Source organism: Phycodurus eques, chromosome 4, assembly GCF_024500275.1.
Source record: "Phycodurus eques isolate BA_2022a chromosome 4, UOR_Pequ_1.1, whole genome shotgun sequence".
NCBI classification, from domain to species: domain Eukaryota; kingdom Metazoa; phylum Chordata; class Actinopteri; order Syngnathiformes; family Syngnathidae; genus Phycodurus; species Phycodurus eques.
The window spans coordinates 33,330,190-33,342,832 of NC_084528.1; the positions used below are offsets into that span (position 1 = coordinate 33,330,190).

The 12,643-nt window shown below is 47.4% G+C and overlaps 2 protein-coding genes across 3 annotated transcripts; both read right to left on the reverse strand.

Annotated features, from left to right (window-relative positions):
• Positions 1-757: 757 nt before the first annotated feature.
• Positions 758-7,440, reverse strand: im:7136021 (uncharacterized). The gene is made up of 4 exons (XM_061675417.1): positions 6,453-7,440; positions 5,813-6,013; positions 3,648-3,858; positions 758-3,398 (listed from the first exon to the last, which is right to left on the reverse strand). Exons 1-4 carry the CDS (start codon positions 7,165-7,167, stop codon positions 3,146-3,148), a joined length of 1,380 nt encoding a protein of 459 aa, XP_061531401.1. The 5' UTR covers positions 7,168-7,440; the 3' UTR covers positions 758-3,145.
• Positions 7,441-8,132: 692 nt separating this feature from the next.
• Positions 8,133-11,316, reverse strand: yipf6 (Yip1 domain family, member 6). Of its 2 annotated transcripts, XM_061675428.1 has the most exons (3): positions 10,762-11,316; positions 9,132-9,494; positions 8,133-8,396 (listed from the first exon to the last, which is right to left on the reverse strand). In XM_061675428.1, exons 1-2 carry the CDS (start codon positions 11,128-11,130, stop codon positions 9,147-9,149), a joined length of 717 nt encoding a protein of 238 aa, XP_061531412.1. In that variant the 5' UTR covers positions 11,131-11,316; the 3' UTR covers positions 8,133-8,396; positions 9,132-9,146. The 2 variants fall into 2 exon arrangements, with proteins under 2 accessions (XP_061531412.1, XP_061531411.1); XM_061675427.1 differs by having other exon boundaries at positions 8,133-9,494.
• Between the last annotated feature and the right edge of the window lie 1,327 nt (positions 11,317-12,643).

The following is a 12,643-nucleotide window of genomic DNA, read 5'->3' on the forward strand; positions in this document are numbered from 1 at the left end:
TCAAATGGCCGTCACTGTCAACAACAAGCCTCGAACAAGTTGGCGCAACATCCTGTAATAAAAAAAGACCTTCAAAATAAAGGGACGCCTGTAGAACAGTTTCACCAACCTTTAGCTTATTGACTGTTAAATAACCCAACGTGGTGTTAACTCGGCACACACACAAAAAAAGCCATCACGGGGCCAAAGAGAGTGTGGTGAAACTCATTATACTGGATAGTTTTATTTGGAAGTTTGGGCAGGATGTGTTCAGCAGATGTTGCCAAGCAGACCGGAAGGGTTGTCGACTTCCAACCGTTGACCGTTTTTACAAATCCTATGAAATGCTTGGGACGATCCGGGAAACGAACAGCTGAGTCATGAGTTGTTTTTTTTTTTTTTTTTTTTTTTTTTTTTTTACAAAAACAGAGCAAATGTATGAAACCTGGAACAAAAATGTAGTGAGTATTTGCTAGTATGGTTTCATGCCTAGAAAGAGTACCACAGATGCATTACTTGCCTTGAGGATGTTGATGGAAAAGTACAGAAGGAACTACATTGTGTCATTGTGGATCTAGAGAAAGCGTATGACAAGAGTACCCGGAGAGGAACTGCGGTACTGCATGCCGAAGTCTGGGGTGGCAGAGAAGTATGTTAGAATAATACAGGACATGTACGAGGGCAGCAGAACAGCGGTGAGGTGTGCTGTAGGTGTGACAGACTAATTTAAGGTGGAGGTGGGACTGCATCAGGGATCAGCCCCGGGCCCCTTCCTGTTTGCAGTGGTGATGGATAGGCTGACAGATGAGGTTAGACTGGAAGCCCCGTGGACCGTGATGTTCGCAGATGACATTGTGATCTGCAGTTAAAGCAGGGAGCAGGTGGAGGAACAGTTAGAAAGGTGGATATATGTGCATGAATGAGAGGGGTGGAGGGAGAAGAGATAGTAGAAATACTTGTGGTCAGCAGTCCAGAGCAATGGTGAGTGTGGTCAGGAAGTGAAGAAACGGGTCCAAGCAGGTTGGAACAGGTGGAGGAAGGTGTCAGGTCTGTTATGTGACAGAAGAGTCTCTGCTAGGATTAGAAGACAATGGTGGTGAGGCCAGTCATGATGTGGAGGATTAGAGATAGTCGCACTGAAGAGACAACAGGAAGCAGAGCAAATGAAGATGTTGAGGTTCTCTTGAGGAGTGAGCAGGTGGAAGAGGGTTGGAAATAAACTCATCAGAGGGACAGTCAAGTTTAGATGTTTTGGGGACAAAGTTAGAGAGAGCAGACTTGGATGGTTTGGACACATCCAGAGGAAAGATAGTGAGTATATTGGTAGAAGGGTGATGAGGCTCGAGCTGGCAGGCAAGAGAGCGAGAGGAAGACCAAAGAGAAGGTCGATGGATGTCGTGAGGGCAGTTGGTGGCGGAGAGGAGGATGCAGGAGAGAGGCTGACATGGAAAAGGATGACACGCTGTCGCCACCCCGAACGGGACAAGCCCAAAAGGTAAAGTAGTTGTTTCATAGTTGATTTGGTTGGGTGAATTTCATGTTTATTGGTTTTGTTCAGGACTTTGCATGCAAATTATGCATGGCCCAGATTACTATTTATAAATATACAATTCATAAATCTGACCAGGAATCCATGTATGCCAGTTAATTTTTTTATTTATTTTTTTTTTAAATAAATGGCAGAACCCCGTTTCTGCCACTGAATTTTATTTTATTTTACAGTCCTGTGCTTGGCACAATTAAATGGTGAGCAATGTTTGAAACATTGATTTGGAGTTACACGGGCTATGTGGAGACTTTTTTATTTGTAGGAATCTAAAAGTTGACGAAGGTTTTGTGTATTTGACCATACGTGACAAATTGTAGTAAAATGATGTGAATTGTGTTTCTAAACACGTGATAGCCTATCCACATTAAGGATAATAGCATGCACCATGTGGGCGGCCACCCGGCTTTGTCTTTTTCCATTTATTCACTTTGACCGAAACATGAAGAAATAGTTCAAACATGAGTTCAAATACCCTTTTCACCTCAGCAGTGTTCTGTAAACAACAAGGTCAATCATGACCGTCCATGTCCAAACGCAATCTTGTCACTTGAACTCATTACAAATCCAAAACGTCAATTCAAATAGGCAACATACACTTTCTACATGATACATTTCCTCTTAAGGAGCTTCAAGCTAACAATATTAACACAATGAAATGAAAAAAAGTTTTTTTTTTTTTTTTTTAACACATTTGACACCAGTCAAGTTTAATGCTACTTTATTTCCTAAGACTTACAGTGGGAACAAAAAGTATGTGAACCCTTTGGAATTTCTTCCATTTCTGAATAACTTCATCAAATGTCTTTTTCCTCTCACTGTAATTTTGTCCATTTGTCATGTCGTGCTCACAGCTCTGTCACTATATGCCGCAATAGTGCTTATTTGTTTTGTTTTGAAATGGGCTTTCCCCAGTTTAGGGTTGCGCACCGTCAGTGTATTACTACACTGAAGCCGCATTTTGATGCGTCGCTGCTCCGTGTGCGTTAAAGCAGCAGTTGCTTGGCGCTTTAGAATAACCATAACATTAATTCATCTGTTAATTTCCACGAGCTTGCCTATGGCGTTTTACATTATATGTTAGCATTAAGCTAGCGGACGTTGGCTCAACGAACCGTATCGCCCGTGATAAACGGGATTCCACTGTAAATGGCCAAGTATGACCCCAGTTTTAAAAAGAGCTAAATTGCTAAAAGAGGCCGATCATGAGTTTTGTTTCCATGACCACTGTCTTGTTGGTAGTTCACGAGGTCCTCCAGGTTCTGCCATGTCCAGCTATGTCCTGTATTGTCCAGTCCGAGCTCATCTTCCCTTGTCCCGTTTTATCGTTTCCTCCCCTGTGTGGTCCCTGTATCATCTTATCATGTCTTGCATTGTCCTGTCCTGTCCTGTACAGTCTAGTCTTGCGTTGTCCTACCAGGATGGAGCAAGTCCAGAGATCTCAGGTAGTCAGTCTCTCTGTCTGGTGGTCTGGCCCCTCATGGCCCAGCAGATGTGGGTGAGCATGTGTTAGGTTTAGGTGGGTCATCACGACAAAGTCGTCGGGGGCGCTTCACGAGGATCTCCGGGGGCGCTTCACGAGGATCTCCGGGTTCCCGTCAGTGTGGTTCCGGTCCACGATCAGTCCCCCTCCCAGACGCAGTTGCACTCCCTGAGCGGGTTCCGGTGGCGCATGGCGGTCACCACGGTGATCCGATTGGCCGACAGCTGCACCAGCTGATCGATGAGCTCCTGGACGCAAGGGCTGGGCCACGGGTGCCCGTTCAGGTAGTCCCGCAGGATGAACGAGCGCTCCACCAGGAGCTCCAGACGCTCCAGGTGGCGAAGACGCTGCAGGCTCAGGAGGTCCTTCTCGGGCTCGCGGCGGAAGAACCTGCAAGGCCACCGGCAATCAACAGCAGCATTTTGTCCTGCCCTCATCTACGTTCTCCTGTCCTGCGATGACTCGACCTATTCTGTCCTGTATTATCCCGTCTTGTCTGGTCGGTTTATCCTGTCCTGTCATGTAATTATTTTGTGTTGATTTGGCTTTGCTTGTTCTGTATTCCCTTGACTTGTCCCGTTCTCCTGTCCTGTATTATCCTGTCCCGTCCCGTGATCATTACGGCCCCGATCTACTCACCGTATGCGCAGCGTCCGCAGCTGAGGGAACAACATGGGGATGCGTCTGCACAGGCTTCCGCTGGAGCGGTTCTGCTCGATGTCCAGGTGCTCCAGGGTCAGAACTTTGGGCGCGATGGAGTCCAAGTCCTTCAGCGTTATTGCCACGCGCAGCGTTAGCCGCGTCACGCTAGCTGGGATGGTGTTGGTGTATAGCGACAGGGAATTTCCGCCTGCCAACGGGACGCCGTTAAACAACAAGGCATTGACAACGTACGCTTTTCCACCACCACAGCGTAAACAAATGTTATGGCTTGGTTGAGCATTTTGTCGTTTAAATCTACAATGTTTCATTGTCTTTTGTTTTATGTGTCAGTTTTACCGTAAACTTCAACTGGGAGTGTCAAAAACAGTTGAAGCAGGCACGCTTTGCCTCTTATTTGGAGAACTTATTTGGAGACAACCGGTATACTAAAAAAATATATATTTAAAAATACAAATAAATGTAAGTGTGTTTTAATAACTTTAAATTTGTTCAACATTTTGGGGACAGGCAAAACTACAAGATTTGTTATATGGCATCTATAGATTAGAGCCCGACCTCTAAACCGGCAGGCCGATTAATCGGGCTAATCAAAATCAAAATGGGTTAAAATTTAACCGATATGTTCGCTTTTTTGCTGTGAGAGATGCTGATGCACTTCTTTACGTTTTTGTTGACGTCCAGTTTGCAGATCAACGTCACCTGTGAATGATGCCAACTGGACTGAACACCGCTGCGGTCTGAAGCGCAAAGCCGTGTAACAAGTTTTATTGAGAAAATGCGGGCTGGCCCCCAGGCCATAGGTAGGACACCACTGCTGTTGGACAAGTGCAAAGCCTTTCCAAAAGTTACAAATTCTCGGTCACATTAAAGGTGTAAAAAGTTTTTCAATTTTTTATATTGGTCAAAATTCACAAAAACCTGGCATTTGAACAGGGGTGTGTAAACTTTTGAGATCCACTGCAGCCTTGTTCCTCTTTTCGTAATCTGCCTGATGAGCCGACAGTCTTGTGCTGCTTAACAGGTGGAAACATATTTCTTGTAGCTGAAATTTGCCCGAGTTTGTTATTTTACAAATATTTATGGATGATGTTTGACAAAGTGATATTGTTCAGCAATATCTGAACGTTGTTACTTTTACTCACGTAATTGTTAGGGGGACTGCGTTTTACTTTTATTTGAGTCAAATTACCTCCAAAAGTCCAACCAAGTTATGTATGTTGAGTAAAAACTGCTGAACTTTGATTGCCCAACAACCCTTTGAGATTTTCAGAACTAAAGGTCACAGTCTTAGATGTTTAAATTGAAGCTAACGTCACACAGCGCCTGTAAATTAACACGGTTCAAAATGGAGAGTATTTCCGAAACAAGTGAACGGTAAACGGCCAAGTACGACCCCCGTTTTAAAAAGAGCTAACTTGCTAAAAGAGGCCGATCTCACGAGTTTCTTGTCGGTCGTTCACGAGGTCCTCCAGGTTGTGCCGTGTCCAGTCCGAGCCGAGAAAGCCTTCTCAAAGGCTACATTGAGATAATGCAGGTCACAATAATGGCCCGAGGTTGACGCCACTGCTGCAAAGCCTTTTCAAAAGCTCCAAATTCATGTCACGCGGCTTTTCCGATTCAATGTCGTGCACACCTATACGCCCGGTCGGAATGGATCACGTCACATGCAAACAGTTGACCAAACATCTTTGATCGGAATGACAAAAATGAACTAAAGCCGGTAAAAAGCACGACGTCAAATTTGACCTCGTCTCGCGTCCGACGCATTTCACGTTCTCTGCGTCTTTCGGCGAAGAGAACGGTCGGTCCTTGTGACAACGATTACACGGCAGAGCTGCTCGCCTTGCATCGCTATGAAACGCTCTGACACTTTTGCTAGTTTCTGTCCCCCCCCCCCTTTTCCCTCGATTCGACGTCGCATCGTCCCGCTCCTTTCATGCGAAGTCTCACTTCCACATCGGAGACGTGAGCGCGTTTTGTCACGTACGCCCGTGCGGCCCAGTGAAGTTTTTGGGACCCGCTGTAAAACCGATTCGCGGTTTTGCTTTTCGTCGTGTTTTATGACCCACAATGACGCCGACAGAGCGTGACGGCCAAGCGGGATTTGTCCTCGGCGGAGGTAAGACGGGTGAGCGACTCACCCACGATGCTGAGGGTCTCCAGACGCTTGAGGGGCGCCAGCCAGGACGCCAGGCGACAGTCCAAGCCGTCACGTATGTAGCGGTAGTGGACCGTCAGCGAGCGCAGGGACGTCAGACTTCTCAGAGCGTTGTAGGGCAGGATGGCCTCGGGGTAGTCCACCAGCTCCAGACTGGTCAGGGTCGGCCCCCCGTACTGGGACCCTGAACCGTGAGGGACACGTCGGCACCTTTCAATTAGGTGTGTCGCCATCCAATAGTTTCCAATCCATTCATCGACTTTGGGCTGCTACAAACGATTACTTTGATAGTCAATTAGTCGGCGAACCATACACACATATATCTACAGATATACATCTATATCTATCTATATATATATAGATAGATAGATAGATAGATATAGACATTCGTCGGTCACGTGATGCAATGGACCGGGGGTATAAAGAGGCCTGAAGTCAGAGCACGTGACTAAAACTGACCAATCACGAGAGACCTCCGGCATTCTGCGCCAATTTGCGCCGTGCACGCGTCGAACGTCCCATAGGGGCGTCAGTCACGTGATGCAATGCCGACATTGAAAAACTGACCAGTTTTCAACGGACCCGAGAACCAATTAGCCGCCGCACCTCTCGTCTAGTCGTACCTGGACGGCGCGGGTCCGGGGAGCTCAGGTAGTCGTCGGGCAGGGGCTCCTGGGGCTCGCCCCTCATGCCCCACGAGAGGTGCGTCAGCTTGGGCAGGCTGCTCATCATGTGATGGAAGTCCTCCCGGGGCACCGGTCGCACGCGATCCAGTCCGCAGCCCTCCCCCTGCTGGTGGAAGAGCAGGTAGCGCAGGTTGCCGAGGCCGGACAAGGAGCGGACGAAGTCGGCGGCGGAGCGCAGGCGGACGTTGCAGACGCTCAGGTGGGTGAGCTGGGCGCTGAGGTGGGCGCTCAGGACCGGGCCCAGCATTGGCTCCGACCAGGTGGCGTCCCGCACGGCCAACTCCCGCACGTCGGCGAACTGCAGCAGGTGGTCCAGGTATTTCTGCTTGTAGACCCGGCCGCCGTTGACGAAGGCGACGGCGCTGAGCGTCGGCAAGAACTTGACGAGGCGCCGCCACTCCTTGCGGCGCAGGTGGCGCACGGCCACGCGGGTCAACTTGCGCCGGCGCAGCGTGTCCCAGAAGCCGAAAGTGTAGCGTCGGAGGTCGGACAGCACCACAGTGTGGCCCCGCCACAGGTACGGGTGGTCGGCGAGCAGGCGCAGGGCTCGGCACGTGCAGCGCACCGCCTGCATGTCCGCCGGGCCCAGGAAGGTCAGAACCGACACCCACAGCTCCGGAGGCAGCGGCGGTAGTTCTCCTTCCGACGACATGACCTCGGCTCGGCTCGGTTCGACTCTGCTCGCTCGGGCCCGCAGCTGCGTTAGCAACTCGAGCGACGGGTTAAGACCAGCGGGAGTTGGAATTGGACGTGGACGCCGTCGTCACCATCGTCAACGGCCGAGCTCCTCTTGGTTTTCTGGCCGCGGTTAAGGTTGCCTGTCGGCGTTTGTCGACCAAGCCAACGAAGCGACGTCTGCTTTTGTTTGCATTCTCCTCCAGCGAGAGCAAGGCGACGCCGCTTATAGGGCAGGCTGTCGCTGAACTTCCGGTGGCAGCTGGAAGTGACGCCGCGGGAGCTGCCGGCCGATCCCGTGGCAGCTCTCGCGAGACCTCATATGCGGGTGGAAAGTGCGACCGGTTAACAATCTTTGTTGAAAAAAAAAAAAAAAATCACCATTTACATTGGGAACATAAATAAAAACATTCAATCAAGAGCATAAACAACAGTTTTAATCGGGTTGTTTTTTAAGAGTTAAATCGGGGTCTCATGGATTGTCTGGTTTCATTCACAAAAAGGTTTGAATGAAAAACATTTGGATGTCTGCAAATGAAATTTTGCAAGAATCGAAGCAGCTTCAGATGTCGGATATGATTAAGATTTTCCCCACTTTTTCTTATATAATGTGTGTGTGTGTGTGTGTTTATATACATATATATATATATATATATATATATGTATGTATATATATGTATATGTATGTATATATATATATGTATATATATGTATATGTATGTATATATATATATGTATATGTATATATATATGTATGTATGTGTGTGTATATGTATGTATATATACATATACATCTATATGTATATACATGTATACGTACATACATGTATATATGTCTCGCTCAGCCAATCTTTATACACAAAGCATGACATCACATGGCCAGGTTTATTTGAATTGTGAAATATTACAGCAAAAGCGTTCTTGTTTGTACAAATGGCAAAAAAAAAAACAGACAACATTCCCGTCACCACACGTGAAACAGATTCGACATCCTTTCACACAAACACGCTGCTAACTGATCTGAAAACGGTTTTGTCGCCCGATAAGTCCTCATATTTACACGGTCTTCTTTTCTGTAAGAAACGCTTCGAAAAGGTTATTTATTTGCTGTTGTGTTGTGAAAAAAAGTAAAGGACAAAGGGCAAATTGTCATTTTCTGCGAGACAAACACAAGTCTTGTCGTCTTCCAGTGGGTGTTTGTCTTCACTGTAACAAAAAAAATAAAATTACAATAAAACACACACACACTCCTCACAAAACATTTGTCGTATTGGGCTTTGGGATGAAACTAAAATGCACTATGACCTTTACAGATGAATTTAATTTGGCCTTGTGTTAAAATCGCATTCGAATGTCCAATTTTAGATTGTAGATGAATCGGACAGAAATTTATTTTGCATTATTAATCACAATAATGTGCACGTTTGACAGTAGTATCTGTGACTTTTGAGTGGTGTGGCTTTAAAAGGCGGGCCCTGGCCTGGCGAGTGACGTGGGCCTGAGCCAATGAGAGTGAAGGATCTGCTGGCTGTCAACCGGCTAGCGTATTCGTGCAGCCCTACTTGAACGTTCCCGCCCTTTCTGGACTTTTCTTGAGTACTCCGACCTTCCTGTGTGGAATTTGAATGCTTGTCCGAGTTTCCCGGGCCTGCTCCCACATTCCCGAGAAACTCATGTTAGCTTCATTGAAGACTAAATTGTCTGTAGGTGCGAATGTGATTGCGAATACTTGTCTACATGTGCCGTGCAATTGGCTGAACATTCAAGTTTGATTTGGGGTCACTGCCCCCAAAAAGGGGGGAATATCTGTTTTTGATGAATGGTTGTCTGGAGGTTATCTTTCTCAATTTGACAAAGCCCAACACCAGGAGGTTTTTGTGAGTAACACATTTAGTAAGAACCCTTTCCAATAAATAATCCACTTTTTCTCCTTTGGCCAACCTGCCGCTCGTTCTTCTACTGCGCCGGCGAGAACGTGAGGATCATCCAACCGATGACAAAGTAGAAGAGGAAGACGGGGTAGACCACCAGACCCTTGCGCTTGGGCGGCTGGCTGCCGGCCAGGAAGGCGGTGGAGGCGAAGGTGGACCAGCCGAAGGACGGCGCCACCACGGCCAGACGCACGGCGAAGCTGACGGCGCCGGCGCCGCCCAACAGGACCAAGCGGCACACCACCATGGCCGCCGTCAGCGGCAGGATGCAGTAGCCCAGTACGCACAGACTCTGGAAGAAGGAGATGGTGCCGCCCAGGAGCTTGGAGTTGAGCGTGATGATGATGGAGCCGAACCACACGATGACGAACACCTGCGGAGGACGGACCCAAATGTGGCAGCGTCAAGCCTTGACACATTCACGCCGGCGCCTTCGGATACGAGTGGGCCCGCTTTCGAGTTTTTCAGGATACGGATCTTTTTTTTTTTTGCTTTGACTTGAGAGTTGCGATACCAGCGGCAGTGAACTCGAGTCGCTTTCACTCGCTTTCAGACTCCTAGCTTAGTGCTAAGGCTCGTTAGCATCTAAGTTTGCAGTGCTTTAACCCATTAAGCAACTATTTGAAAAGAATGGTGCAGCAACATGTAGACAGACAAAAAGACAGTACTCACAGTCATAGATCCTTTATCCTCTGCGCAAAAATGACGTACTGATGAACCGAGAGAGGAATTGAGGCGTTATAATGAATAGTTCAGGGCATGCCACGCTCTGCTGCAATATGATTGGGCGATGCGCCTCAATGACCAATATATCCGTCTGTCTGTTTTACACTGCCCCCGGGTGGCCAAGGCAGGCACATCAGAAGAAGCAACATTTCTTTAATGCAGTTTTTAATTCTATTGAATGATGTCCTTATTTAGTTTTTATAAAAGGTACAATATTATGGAGTGCTAGTTTTCCTAAAAAATACAAATAAAATAAAATACACATTACACAAATTTTTGTTGGTTTTTTTGGACAGGCTGGAATGGATTCGAGGCAAATCCATTCAGTGGAATTCAAGACGTATCTCAAGGCCCCACTGTCGGTTATGAGGACTACCCATCCACCCCTCCACCCATCGATTCGTTCATCCATTCATTCATTCATTTTCCATTCCGCTTCTCCTCACACGGGTCGCGGGCGTGCTGGCGCCCATTCCAGCTGACTCTGGGCGACAGGCGGGGTACACCCTGGACTGGTCGCCAACTAATCGCGGGGCAGTCACAATCACACCTACGGGCAATTTAGAGTCTTCAATGAATCTTAGCACGCATGTTTCTGGGATGTGGGAGGAAACCGGAGTACCTGGAGAAAAGCCACGCGGGCACGGTCGGGAGGAACATGCAAACTGCACACAGCCGAGGCCGGATTTGAACCCGCGTCCTCAGACGTGTGAGGCGGATGTGCTAACCATCGTTCCGCTTCTGGGGACTAAATAAATACAATTTCATGCAACAAATATTGGCCATTGGGTTTTGATATAGGTCAACAGACCGTCCAACACTACCTGCAGCGCCAGTAAAGAGTTTCATCTTGACGTTTCCGAGACGTCAAAGCAGGCCTGCGTGCGTTTGTTTGAATGCAACGGACGGCGTACCTCTGCGAACTGCGGACCCCCCTGGTCGCCGGGCTGGGCAGCGGCGGCGCCGCCCTGCAGGAGCAGCGCCAGGGTGACGCATAGCAGCAGCGGGCCCCACAGGTCCCAGTCTCGCAGCAGCTCCGAACTCTGCTTGGGGTACAGGACGTGCACGAACTTCTTGGCGACGGCGCGCAGGTCCCGGAGGATTGTCTCTTTCACCGGCTCGTCCAGCGTCGACAGCTCGTCGTCGTCGCGCCCGCCGCCGAAGGAGGACGACGAGTCCGCCACAGGGACAGTGATGTCGCCCTCCACGGGGATGTCCTCCGGCACCGACACCGACGCCAGGCCGGCGAACGGGCGGCTGGTGTCCGCTGCGACCGACGACATTTCGCTGCGGGACGGGAGGAGGAGTCGTCCAATCGACTACGACTCGATACGCTTCCTAGCTGTGTTCAGAGCAACAAAATGTCGAGTATATGTTGTATAAATCAGATTAGTTGTATTAGCTCCACTTCTTTCTGCTCCACGTCAGCCGAAGATTGTTTACTTCCGCATCCTGCTTTTCTTCTTCTTCTTCCTGTTGTTTGAATTGAATGGCGGTTGGCAACCGGACTTTATGCATTTACCGCCACCTACCGCACTGGAGTGGGACTCAGTGGCTCAACTTTGAAACGAAACTCGTCCCGTTTTACAATTTTTAAAAAAAAAAATTTGCTTCAAATAGTAAAGAATTAAAGATGCTGCATTTTATTTTGTTTTTTATTGTTTATCTGATTGAATTTATTTGTTTATTTTTGTTAAACTAGCTTTTGCTCCAGAGTGGTCAGGGATAGGTCACCACACTCATGCACACAAGTAAAACGCGTAAGATAAATTCCTAAATAAATATATTACTATAATAAATACTTGCAATATAAATTATATAATATAATATGGAATAATATTCGTAAAGGTCAGCTTGTATTGGTTTTATTACCAGTCCTGGCATAAACCACATAGACTTGAAGACTTGTGTAAAATAAATAGAAATAAATAAATTTCAAATCCCATTAACCTGTTCCAGGCCTTAAACTTTTTTTTAAAATTTTTTTTCAATTGAGTAAAAAGCGCTTCATTGTAATAAAACAAAAAAGCCATAGATTGGTTTTCATCCATCCTTCCGTTTTCTGAGCCGCTTCTCCTCACTCGGGTCGCGGGCGTGCCGGAGCCTATCCCAGCTATCATCGGGCAGGAGGCGGGGCACACCCTGAACTGGTTGCCAGCCAATCGCAGTAGATTGGTTTTATAAAGAATAATTAATTACTGCACGTACTGTAGTATTTGTGAGTTAGATGTGTGCCTTTTTTTAGGGGGCGGGGCTAAGTGAGTGACACCACAAACTGGAGCCGGCTTAGCATTGGTAAAAGTTGGTATGGTCACGTTTCAAATATATTTTCTACCAATAGCCCATGTGAATATCAGAATCAGAATCACAATCATCTTGATTTGCCAAGTATGTCCAAAAAAAACACACAAGGAATTTGTAGTTGGTAGTTGGAGCCGCTCTAGTACGACAACAGACAGTCAATTGACAGAGAACACTTTGGAGACATAGAGACATTGACCAAAAAAAACCAGTCACGGAGCAATAAAGGGTTGCTAGTTGTCTGGTAATGGCGGTACATTTTTGTCGGCATTTGTATGCAAACTCATACACATTGTCCCCAGCAAATAAACACAATTTCGACGTAAAGCTCGCATCGCACTTAAAATGTCCTTAAGGGAATTCCAAGGCAAAGTGAACAATTACACAATCGCCCGATGAGACGCTAATAACACGATAAAGAATACGGCATACCATAACGTTTATTTATTTGACGAACGCTGTCATTTCCGAGAGCCGTGAACGTCTCGTTGCAGC